We start from the raw sequence: 12,772 nt of genomic DNA, 5'->3' as shown, positions 1-12,772 counted from the left end.
CCGGGCCACCTTAAATTATGAAAAATAAGGGCTTCTCTGAATAACATTTGCATTTACTATGTTATATTTCATTTATCGAATCAGTCGAGACTTAGATTTCACGGTGACATCTCAATTCAAATTATTTGACTGAGGTCTCTATACTACACCACTTGGTACAAACAGGTTGTCTTCTTGGTGCATTTCAAAGTGAAATACCTATGAATATTAAAAGTAAAATACCATGCACAACAACGATTCGAATCATTTGGTTTTCGTCAAGACCGAGGGACCGCTTTCTTTCTTTCTTTCTTTCTTTCTTTCTTTCTTTCTTTCTTTCTTTCCGTTTAGTTATATTTTGCCGTATAATGTATACTGTGTCATGTAGTACGCGGAAATTTCTGTTGCCACAGCAACAGTTAACGTAAATAAACTGTAATTAAAGGAGATCAATATCAATTAATATTGGACGTGTGATCCTGAATTGTTTATACCTCAACGTTCCATAATTCAAAACAGAACTCTTAAGTGATCATGAATACACTCTTTTTTATAAGAACGCTTAAAATTTGGCTTAGCCTGAGGATGTTCTTATTTTATCCCATACATTTTCTTAAATTTTGGGGTAAATCTCAGCCTCAAGGTTCTTATAAAAGGGGCTCTTATAAAAAAGAGTGTAATTGTAAGAAGTTGCGATTTCATACATCTGTTTTCCTGTAATCAGTTTTATTTTAAGCATACATTTCTTCCTCGAATAATATGTCGTAAATTGGTATTACGGAGTTGTTGTTTTCAGCTTTGCCACCATAAACAAGGAATCAAGTTTTAACAACTTTACAAAGAATATCGATATTTTGTTGACGTGATTCAACAAAATATTTACGTCAATGTTCCGCTCTGGTAATCCAAAAACTCTCTCGAATGTACTCTTGAGCTTTAAAAGTGCACGCTATAAGACCAGTAAGCCGCAGATTAGCGGAACACAGTTTGGAGTGATCATTTGACTCGCAGCACAGGAACCAGGAAGCCAGTTCCTTCTGAAAGCACTTATTTCAGTTCCCTGGAGTAACAAAGCTCAAGAGCACAATGTATGTTTTAACGATTGCCTTCGCTCTTGGTAAGTAGTTTAAAAAGTAAAATTTTGAATAGCTCTTTATACTTTTTCATCACCCTCCTTAGATTTAACTCCCAAGAGGAGCCACGATTTATTTTCTCCTAACAATATCCACCCATTTTCAAGCAGGCAGGTGGAGGATGTTTTCCTTTTATGCACCACCAATTTCTCAGAACTAACGTTAAACAATCAGTGAAGGAATTATTTCAAGCTTGATTATGTTGTTGGTCAATTAATCAGCGCGCTAAAGGCTGAAACTGCGAAAAGAAATCATTTTTGCGCTCGAACAATTAATCATGTTGCCATCTTCTCGTTATTTTCAATAAATGATTCCATTGCATGAGCTACACAAGTAACATAACGCAATTTATTTTCAGAATACTAGTTCGTGAAATGTAAACTGTGCAATGCTTTGACTTTAGCTGACAGATAGCGCTTTACTAACTTAGCTGCAAATAACCTATCCAACAGCTTATGCACAGTAAAATATGAAATTTTCAGTTAAATTTCTGACTTCAGTAACACTCGATTAAATTTTGGTTTAAGGCGAAACCAACCTACCAGTTATTTCGATGATCAGGTCTCTTTATACGCGAAAGCCATCATCTCATTGAAACTGCATTATAATTTTTTTTCGGCCGCAGTGCTTTTAGCGCGAAAGTATTTACTGGCATGTTATAGAGAGGTCGGTAAAGGAAAAACATTTGTTAGTTTGCGTCACTCTATTGTTATTAACCTTTTATTCAGAGGTGCTAAAAATAGATGAAGTGGACGATTAAGGTACGTCTGAATGGCTTTGGGGCCGCTATCCTATACAATTTATGGGGAATTGGGCGATCCTTGAAGCTATAGATCCTCTAAAAATCCTTTTCAATAATAGTTTGGCCGTTTCTTCCTTCCACAATGTCGTCTGCGAACTCGCGACGAAGTCGCCTCGGTGCAGGTCAACTTGTAGCAACTGCAATACCGTTATTTATCTAACTAAACCTCGTTCAGCTTTGGTCGTCAGCAACAGAGCTTTTTAATATGAAAATTGTATCATGATTTAATATTTCTAGTTCTTGATTGTGCTAATTCCACTTTCAGATTAAATCAAATGTCTCTTTACTATAACAAAGGAAACACTGCTACATAACGCCCAACAATGGTGGACGAGATTGTTGATCTTATTTTTTGTGAAAACAATGTCATATTATTTGTTTATCTTCCAGTGTTTCTTGGTGGTTTTTGCTCAGCTCTCCCAAACATTTACAACCGTACTTTTGAGGGGTATTACTGCAACGTAAGAAAATGCACCACTGCGTTTTATAAGAACCTCCAGAATGATGCTTCAGCCATCTGCGAGTAAGTTCCTATGTTGTTACAATGAATTTTCCTGCAGTATCTCTTAAGGCCGATTTACACGGTACGATTTTGTCGCATGCGACATGCTTGTGTCATGCTTACGACAGTCTTACGACACGAATTGTGAGGTGTCACCTGTGGTGTAAATCAAACCTACAACTCACTTACGACTGTCGTAGGCGTGTCGTAAGCTTGTCGCATGCGACAAAATCGTACCGGGTAAATCAGCTTTAACAGTTTTAGCATCGGTGATTTTTTGAAATCATACAAAACCGGCAGTGATATCCAGAACGGCGAATCCACGATAGCAGACGTTTGAAGTTCGTGACGTAATTTTAGCAAGATATGACGTCATAAATTAACCGTTTTAGATGCAGTACCACAACATAGCTTACCTTATTATAGGAAATTAACGCTTCATGAAATTAACGAGAAATTCAAAAATTCGCGTTAATTTAAGTCGCGTAATTTTTGTTAACGTTAATTTCCGCGCCGTTAATTAAGTGGAGCATTAATTTCTATGACCTTAATTTCCATTATTTTGGCCCCAATTTCTCGATACAGTCCAGCCGTTCTTGACCCCCAGGAAAAGGCATTATTTTATCAGGGTGGAACTCTGTCGGTAGCACTGAAACTGTGAAGAACGCTCAAGCGGTCAGATTCCTTCGCTAAACCTCTACATTTCGGATTATACGCCTAGTGTTGAAAAAAACTTGTTCCTGTTGTCTCAACAAGATTTCTTTTCTTTGTGTTCTTCGCGTTAATTTCCTTCATTTTGAAATGTTACCCCCTCTTTCGCGTTAATTTCCTTTATTGGGAAGTAATTTTTCTTTCAATTCGCGTTAATTTAAGTCGCGTTAATTTCAATTACCTTAATTAACACAAGCGTTAATTTCCTATAATAAGGTAAGTAATTTTAATTGAAAACAAAGAGGCCTCTTTAATTGAAAGAATAACGAATTCAAAATACCTTTCGTCCAGAGGACACTTTTTGGCATAAGAATGAAATATGACTTCACTTTATGCAACTGATGCTTTTCGTTCTTTTTCGTTTTCGATTTACAGACTGCAATACCATCTTGCAGCTGCGTGCGTCGGAAAGGTTTTCTACGGATGTGTGGGAAATTTTCTGACACAGAATAAAAGCCGTGCCGTCCTCAATCAAGTTCTAATCAACGAGAAAAAGATGTGCATTGACGGTCCGCTAGATGCGTTCGCCAACCCGATCAAGTCCCACCCTGATGTTAATATGACGTGCACTGGTGACTATTCTCAGAAGTTTGCCATGTGTGGGAAGACTCTTCAGCAGAAATTTGTTGCCAATCCGTCTGATGCATCACTGTGCGGGTAAGGAGTTATCAACTGTGTTACAGGGTAATAAGTAAAAATACTTCTCAGAATAATAATCTTTCTCTTTATTATTACTATTATTTTTTATAGTTTTCAGCATTGCAAATAGTTATGTGTCTTGTCACCTAGCTATATCTTTATGTAGATAAAGTTATAGGTGTATATTTTCCAAATTCAAATTTAAGTGCGTTATTTTCCTTAAATTATAGTACTGGCCCTGAAAAAGACTAGCTCTGCTAGTTTAAAAGTTGTTAATTTTTGCCCTTTTAATAAGTACGCCTTATTCAAGTGTCTGGGTCTGATTTCACAGCTTAATTAAAACGCGCGGCTATTTTTACGAGTTGCATAAAATTCTAAAATTAAAATTTAAAATCTGGGCGTAGCTGAGGCTTTATTTGACCCCTAAAAGTAACTAGTTTTCATTCGTACTCCGTAATGCTCGTTTATAAATGAACGAGGGCTCTAGGGACGAGAGTGGATGCTTCGTAATACAACAAAACGCGTCACGTGCATGCGTCAGTTTGCTTATTAACTCTACGTGCTAAGGCTTCTACCGAGAACTAAAATTCTTTAATTTTTCTTGATCCCAACAGTGAATACGCCACTGCAAAGAAGTGTGTCAAGGATCTGTTACCGTCTGAATGTACATTCAACTCGCAGGATGAGGAAGCTTTTAACTTCCAGTTGGATGATTATAATCCTTTCTGCGGCAACAACCGGGACCCTGGGGCGACCGGAAGTGCACACTGCAGTGATTCCCAGGTCGTCCCAACCACGGCCGTCCCTTGCAACAAAAGCAACGCCGTTTTCTCAAGGCAATTCATTTTGTTCTTTGCATTGGCAGCGTACCTTGTCTTTATGCAAGGAAATTAAGTGTTTCTTCTAGTATGCTATGCTACATAAAAAATGCCCTCTTAAATATGATTAAAATTGAGCTTCGATAAAATTAAAAATTAATGGCTTATTGAAATGCGGCCATCAAAATTGCATTTAGGTGTCAGTTTTAAACATTTGCAAGTTATTAGTTATCCCCAGGCTAGAATGTTAACTGGAAATAAAACTGCGTCAAAAAGCACCGTGTTTTTCGTCGGGCGATGTACAAATGCAATGGAAGACACAGTCGGTTGGGACATATATGTCCCCCCCCCGGTTTGCATATTAAATATGAACAAAAATACGCCCAATTTCGATATATTAAAATTCAGCCTAAAACAATAAACCTCAGTACGAGGCTCTGGGGACTAAACTATACACTAACGAGTTTGTGGGGTTTATTCCCCCGAGTCTCGTAGTGATGTCTATTGTTTTAGGCTGAATTTTAAAATATCGAAATTGGGCTATTGACGGTTCAAAATGAAGCGATGAGGGCTGGAGACGAGAAAGGGAAACAAAGATAACATATGGCATTGCGCCTGAAGCAAAATGAAACAAGAGCAATCATTTGTTACACATTTTTAAAATGAAACACATTTTTTCAAATAATCACTGTAGCTGAAAACAGAAATATGCTTTTCAACAGTTCTTTTTGACACCAGTTACAGTAATTAAATGGTAAAGAAACAGATAAAGTAACTTTATTCAAACAAGGTTTTTTTAAGGCTTGGTAAAAACTTGGGTGGCCGTGGACGTGGTTATGGTTGATCGAGTCTGATAATGAGCACGTATCGACTGGGATCAGTATATTTTGTTATCAGCATGGTAAGGTATGCAACAATTCCGTCACTGAACACTACCTGATATCAACAGAACCACTCGCACACAAAATATTAAAACAAATATGGTGATTGTTTGGATTGGTCGTTCCATTAATGTCTACCGGCCTGCAATTATTGATCAGATGCAAGTTCCGAGTAATTTAAACGCTTGTGAAGGCAGCTCCTAAAAATAACATCAAATGTAGCAAGTTTATTTGTAAGATTTAATAACACTAAACAGTGTGTCACTGGATTTCTCAGCTTATTGCACGTGATCTACAAAATACTGGATTTTGTTGACCCAAGGGTCAATGTGCTAAATAATGTTTTTACCACAAGCTGTAAGACCTGTACATGTTAAAACAGCGCCGCTTGAAAATGAAAGACTTAAGCACTCATAGGTCCTCGAGGAATACTTTTCAACCACAAAATCGGACAAAAATAGAAATACATATTTAAATGAGATTCCCTCGCCAGAATTGTCGAGTCTGGGTGGTGCTTGTAACAAAGAACGTACAGCCCACTCGGCACTCCTGCATTCCACAACAGAGCGATTGTCTGATAAGGATCAGACTACCCGGGGGGGGAGGGGGACATAGGCGTACTGCATTGGTTTACCTTGAGGTCAAGTTGTTGCTGGGATTTCTAAACTTTGCCGTAAAAAAAGTCAGTTAGATCTCTTGAAGAGTGGGTTTAAAGTTGACATGGACAAAAGATCTTAAAAACAGTGGTCAAATTTTTCAAGTTAAGTTTTGTCTTCTAACCATTCTTATTTATTTTCTGAGTTTTCTGTTTTAGAAAACTACTTTTTTAAGGTTTCCTAGAGTTTGAAAGTAATTTTTTACATCAGAAACAATGACTTAAAACTACGGCACCTAAAAGGGACAAAACGATTAAACATTTGCTGCTAAAAGGACAGCAGCGTTTGTCAAAATAAGATCAATCCAGTTTTCCCAGTTCATTTTCGCATTCTCCCTTCCAAGCTCAAGCAAAAGGAAAAGATCTCTTCCTCGAAGCACCTTCCACCTACCCCTCCCTAAAGAAATAAAATCTCCCCCCGGTGAGCAAACAACTGTTAACTACAAAGGAAACCCCGTTTTAATTAATTCTTAAACACGCGAACTTAAAACCCAGCAACACTGAAAGAAAATAAGAACTATCTACGACTTGATGACAAGATGCATGTATGTAAGGTCACTGAAGAAAAATTCGCAACCAGATGAGCTACTAGTTTTGCAAGACCAAGAAAGCTTGAATAATACCTTGGATATGGGGTTGTGATTTTCAAGCTTTTGAGGCTATCAGACGATCAGATTGGAGAACGATATTTTCTACAGATATAAGTATTAGTTAATAACTGTCAGACGTTGTGTGCAAGGAAAGAATTTTCACAGTTTTCTCCGCCGTTATGTCGTGAGCAGAGTTTGGATTCCACAAAATCTCAAGCTTTCCAAACAACGTAAAAATATGGACAGCAACATCAGTTTTAATGAACAAGGCCGATACTTCACAACAAGTGCCTCGATGAATGTATCAACCCTAACTGCAAATCCTTCCACAGAAGCTGCGCTCGGCGAATCGTCGGAATTCAAAACTTTAAAGTTGTTTTTGTACTTCACCATTTTGATCTTTAGCTCCCTCGGCAATGGCCTTGTGTTCTACTTGATTTCCTGCAATCGCCGCCTGCGTCAAGCCTCGTCTAACAGGCTGCTTCTTAACCTGTGTGCATGTGATTTTCTCACGCCTCTCCTAAGCATCCCGTTCGATTTAGCCCTGGAGGAACGAGGCTACGTGTGGCCATATGGGACCGTCATGTGTCGAATTCTGTGGCCTGCATCTACGCTAACCGCTACGGCATCTGCGCTAACCTTAGCAGCCATTTCCTTGGACCGGTAGGTGCTTGTGTTAAAACAAAAAACGCTGCTTCAATTGCGCGCCTTAACCTGCAATAATAGTGAGTACCTCTGCGTAAGAATTGGTTCTGAGGACTGTTGGGCTGTTTCGTGACGCGCGCCTTAATTGAAATCGTTAATTTAAAAGATTGATTCTCGTGTCAATGTTCACTCAAATCTTGTCAATCTTTATCACAAAATGTACTAATTGAATTGAACAAGTGAGTTATGAGAAGCTAGAAACATGCCGAGTTAAAAACGGAAGTTGAAATACAAAGTCATAGCTACCTGGTCGTGAGACTGTCATTTAAGTAAAGAGGGACGGTCATATTTTTGCCGAAATCTGGGGGTTTTGCCTCCAGGACAGGATTGCATTCATTTGAGGTTCAACATAAAATAAAGATGCTTTAAAAAATCAAATTGCCTAGCCTTGGGCTGTTTCTCGGTCAAAAAGATTCAAACATTTTGTTTGATTGTATGCATTCTTATGATTGGAACACGGAAATTTCAAAGATCTTCCTTGAGTTACGACATATTTCTTTCTAACTGATCACTGTTTCGTTCGAGATTGTATCATTACTATTTCTATTATTGTTGTCAATGTTTATAACAATATCAGTTATTATAGAGTGATTTTTGCCCTGGGCGATTTTTGCGCTTTTTAACAAATTTTTGTTTTCGGATCATTGTATGAAAACAATACATGTAGATTATTCAGTCTTCAGGCAAATATAAGTAGTAGTTTTACAGTCTACCAGGTCTATGTGAATCAATTGCCAAATGTTTTAATCAGAATCCAATCTTCTGAGTTAATAAAACGTTTATAATTCTAATATGACTATAATTACCAAGACATTCAAGATTCATAAAGTATTGGAGCATTTTTTTTTTGACAATGCAATTAAGTGGCACGTTATTGCGTAACTAGCAGGACACATAACGAAGCTTACTGAACCAATTCAAGATCAACTGTTCATTTTCTCCTAACAATATTAATACAGTACAATGTCAAGCAGATGTTGAAAATGAAAAAATCCATCAGCTTGGAGTATCAACTGAAAGAGGGAGAGCGATTGGAAAACCAAAGCTGACTTTTATTCCATCGAAGATAAAAAAAAAACAAATGCAAAAACTCAGAAAAAAATATTTCAATAGGGAACGTGATGCATGTAGTTTCAACGGTATCAATAACTGTTATCTCTCCGTTATTTTGACCGCTAGTCACTCCCTGGTAATCCCATATGATAAGAGTTGAAAGACGGACTACTAATTTATCAATGCCAAGAAAGAAAATTATCAAGTTTAATTGAAAGCAAAGAATAACATCAAAATTAATTCCAGACGCACATATTCTCCTAAGATCTCCTTGCGGAATGATGTACAATCCTTTAGTGTTAGTTCTTTGAGTTTTTACATCTAGTCAGTGTACCCTAGTTGATGATCTTCTTGTCAATGCCGTTATTAAAATTTTGCAGAGAAATTAGTTGATGTTTCATTAATAAAATGTTGGGAACATTGTTTATTGAAGAAATAAAGAGTAGCCACTTTGACCCCCTTCTGTTGTCCTTAGCCGATTTTTTTTTTAATTCCATTTCACTTTATTGCTAAATTCCATGCCGAAAGATAAAACCTTAGATATAACAAAACTTTCCCATACTTGGGCCTGACATTCATGAGAATTAATGTGCTAGATATCTACCCTCAAAGAACGCGCTTAAAAAAGAAAACAATATTTCTTTAAACTCTTACAAAGTTTTGGTCTTGTTAAGAAGATTTTCTGGTGATTTGAAGCTTCGATAACACAAAACCCCTCTTAAATACAGCTTGTATGACACCAATTAATTAATTGTTATGAAGATTAATCGATCTAACACATTTAACCTATACCTAATGAACTCTAATTTGGCAATTAAAATGCTTAGTTGTGGAAGCTTATTTAATTAGCTAGTGACGCCACAGAACAGTTCTTATACGAATTCTTTTTTTTTCAAACCGATCTTATCCAAACTGCCACTTACGAGAACAAAGTTGGCCAGAGTCGATAGGAAATTTATACTAAGATTCTTGTACGCGATAAACCTCTTGAGATAAATCTGGTATGAATTGCAAACACATTTTAGAGTGCATTTTCTCACGTATCTTCTGGCTAATACCATAACCACTATCATTTGACTCTGTTGGCAAACAGTTCTTATTAAAATGGGATTAATTCTTTGTTGAAATTGAAGCATTACACAAAACAGCTTCCAAATTAAGAGTACCTTTATCCTCTTTGGTGATACCCTTTGAGTGGCTTAAGATAGAGAATTGCAACTCTTAATTAAATTGTTTTCAGGAGTATTCCCATGCCACAGACTAAGTCTTGATCCCCACTGGACAGTCAGGTTTTGCAATCTTTTCGCCAACCGTATAATCTTCTATCGTTTATCCGCTGAATTTGTAAAAAGAGTGAATCGGATTTTTCACTAGCATTTTCTCTGTTACTTTCCTATCACTGGTCTTTACATTATCAACAATACTGTATAAAAGAAACATTCCAAAAAAGGCAAACGCCAGCTTGCTGTTGATTGTGTTTACTATCTCTTTGTGTGAAGTAATCTTCCTCAACCATCATTAAAAGAATTATGTGGAGACTGCTTATTAATAAATAATGAATATGTCGAGCTTAGCCGGATTGGGCTTAACGTTGTGAGAAGTAATGGTTGGTTTCGGCAAAAGGGATGTCCTTGTAAAACCAGTAGGTAAGAAGTTGTCGGGGAAGTCCACTTTGGTATTTAGTTTCAATTTATGTATGAAAAAAAAACGTGCCCCATTTCATCCTTAATCTAAGTGTTTCAGATCTAATAATAAATGCGCCTTTTATCACCGTGACCTTTGAAACAATACCGTCCCTTTCAATATTTCAATCTCTAGGGTCAAAACAACTTGCACGTGTAGAATTGCAGAGCCGAGTCTTTTTGGAAGGCCCGGGAAAGGGGAGGGGGGGAGTTCTAAATTCTTTTTCTTATATCATGTTGTCGGCTTTGTAAGAATTTCGTGAGGGTGTGTGTTCTATGGACACGGATTTTGGCCACATTTTAACTACTAGACCTTTACTAGGTTTGCGAGCACCTACGAAGCAGACATCAACTAAGAAAGCTTGCTGAATTGCAATTCAATTTACTCATGTTTAGAAGCCATTCCATGAGAATTCTCCAAACTTTTATCGCACCTTAAAAACAAAAAACAAGCTTAGCAAAACCACTAGAGAGACACTCTTATGCAATTCAATTTACTCATGTTTAGAAGCCATGCCATGAAAATTCTCCAAACTTTTATCGCACCTTAAAAAACAAAAAACAAGCTTAGCAAACCACAAGAGAGACACTCTTATGCCACTTGGCTTTGATAGGGTACTTCGAGAGGGCTTAAAATTAGAACTGAAACTCCAAATGGTGGGGTGCATTACAATGGGGCTTATGTCTTGTGTGATGCTATTACATTAACAACCGCATAGAGCTTTGATGTTTTGATGTTTTGATATTATGCTTTGATGTTTTTGACCCGAAAGGTCTTTGCGACTTTCAATAAACGCACACCAGGTCCCTCCTTCGGATTGAAACTAATTTCAAGTTATTTGCTTACTTTCATAGATTTCGTCTGCTGATGCACCCCTTCACGCCACGCCTAACAAAAAGACAGATTAAATTAATCATCGTAAGCATACATGTTTTGTCCTTGGCTATAATCATACCCTACATCAACTTCTTAAAACTCGAGGACCAAGAATGCGTGGAACGATGGCCAAAGTTCAGTTACAGGCAAGCGTACACGGTGACCTTGTTCCTGGCTCAGTACGCGCTACCTCTGGTATTCATGACAACGATGTACGCCCTGGCCTTGGCAAAACTGTATAACGTTTCTAGTAATACGACAGAAATGCGGTCAATGGAGTCACAGAAATTGCGCAAAGTGTCTGTAACCAACAACAACACCGCCGCGAATAGGGGCGCAGTTCGCAAGCTAAGTGCGAGGGTCGCTTACAACGTGAAACACGGTTTCGAAGTGGAATCTAACGTCCGTGTCACGAAGATGTTTGTAGCTGTTGTGGTGATATTTGCAGTGTTTATGCTTCCAAATCAGATTGTTTGGATGTGGTCGGACTTTGGCGGTGGACAGCATCATCACCAGTTGAACACGATTAAGATCATTTGCTGGCTTTTCACTTACACTAACTGTGTTTGCAATCCTGTCATTTTCATGATATTTTGTAAAGAATTCCGCGACGAGCTGTCGGCGTTTCCAAAGAAACTTCGCAACGGGCCCAGGCCCCGTCTGAGCCTTTCACGGTTGAGTGGGCCTGGTACTGAGTGTATACGATGTGCGTCTTGTGCGTCTCCGCGTTCATCGCCAGTTACCAGTCTCTCAACGTTACACGAGAACTGTAAATCGCAAAGTGATGACAATGATGTGACAAGCGAATGTAAATAGACTTTGAGAAATCAAAGCTGCGTGACTTCATCATGACACTTGCGTGACAAACTAGTGACAAACTAGTGTTAATATTGTAAAAAAAAGTTAAAGAAGCAGCTATACGCCTAAAGGAGGTAGAAAGCATAAAAAGCGTCAGTTGCAATTTACTACAAGCGAGTGTTAATATCGATTAATAGTGTTGCAAGGAATTAATTAATACCTCGTTCACACCAGGTAAACATGTTTAGCAAAACCAGGTCTAGCATAATGAAAATCAGCAACAGAAAACTGAAAGACTGAGTTTTACATAGGGTCTAAGAAGGCTCTAACTTGTGATTTCGTTGCGATTAATTTAAAGTCAACGAAAATTCATATATGAATCATTTCATATACAATACATCATGAAAATTAGTTAGTAACTCAACAAAGAAAAGCTTACAAGCTTGTTTAACTTAGCAAAAATTTTAATCCTGTTTTAAATTTGGTATGAATGGGGTACAAGAGAGCAAGAACCGGCGTGAATTCAGGCCACGGACACGCGCGAACTGCTAAAATTTTGGGATTGCATATTGCGCGCTGTTCACGTTTGCACAGAGCGCCATCCATGCTAAATTAGACCCTTTGTCCTCCTCTGAAATTGCTTTTAGCATGTACATTTCCTGTCAATTTTGTAATAAAAAGTTGAAAATACATCAGTCATAAAACACTGCCATGACCGATCCAAGCGACACTATTAAATAATGTCAAACAAAATTCACTCCAGGATGAAGGTATTGTATATGTGTATAATAGAGGGGAAGGGGTCACACATAAACTCTCAGTGCAGTTGGTGAAGGGGTAATAGTAAGAATTGCTTCTTAAAAGGGAGTATTACCTAGTATTTCTCCAGACGAAGCTTATTTCTCAGTCTCTCCCTCCCCTTCTGATTATTATTTATTGCACTCGAA

At 37.8% G+C, this 12,772-nt stretch overlaps 2 protein-coding genes across 3 annotated transcripts; both read left to right on the top strand.

Moving 5' to 3' along the window:
- Window positions 1-975: 975 nt before the first annotated feature.
- LOC144667329 (uncharacterized) lies at window positions 976-4,660 on the top strand. Its single transcript, XM_078528717.1, has 4 exons — window positions 976-1,096; window positions 2,305-2,437; window positions 3,503-3,784; window positions 4,381-4,660. Exons 1-4 carry the CDS (start codon window positions 1,066-1,068, stop codon window positions 4,658-4,660), a joined length of 726 nt encoding a protein of 241 aa, XP_078384843.1. The 5' UTR covers window positions 976-1,065.
- Window positions 4,661-6,688: 2,028 nt separating this feature from the next.
- LOC144627965 (neuropeptide FF receptor 2-like) lies at window positions 6,689-12,479 on the top strand. Of its 2 annotated transcripts, XR_013566185.1 has the most exons (3): window positions 6,689-7,373; window positions 11,006-12,023; window positions 12,137-12,479. XR_013566185.1 is itself a non-coding variant. In XM_078485993.1 (2 exons), exons 1-2 carry the CDS (start codon window positions 6,949-6,951, stop codon window positions 11,841-11,843), a joined length of 1,263 nt encoding a protein of 420 aa, XP_078342119.1. In that variant the 5' UTR covers window positions 6,689-6,948; the 3' UTR covers window positions 11,844-12,479. The 2 variants fall into 2 exon arrangements, 1 of the variants encoding a protein (XP_078342119.1); XM_078485993.1 differs by having other exon boundaries at window positions 11,006-12,479.
- Window positions 12,480-12,772: the final 293 nt, after the last annotated feature.

Source organism: Oculina patagonica, chromosome 10, assembly GCF_052425735.1.
Source record: "Oculina patagonica isolate OP01 chromosome 10, crgOcupat, whole genome shotgun sequence".
NCBI classification, from domain to species: Eukaryota; Metazoa; Cnidaria; class Anthozoa; order Scleractinia; family Oculinidae; genus Oculina; species Oculina patagonica.
The sequence above is the reverse complement of the archived record's forward strand: the minus strand, read 5'-3'. Positions and strand labels throughout refer to the sequence as shown.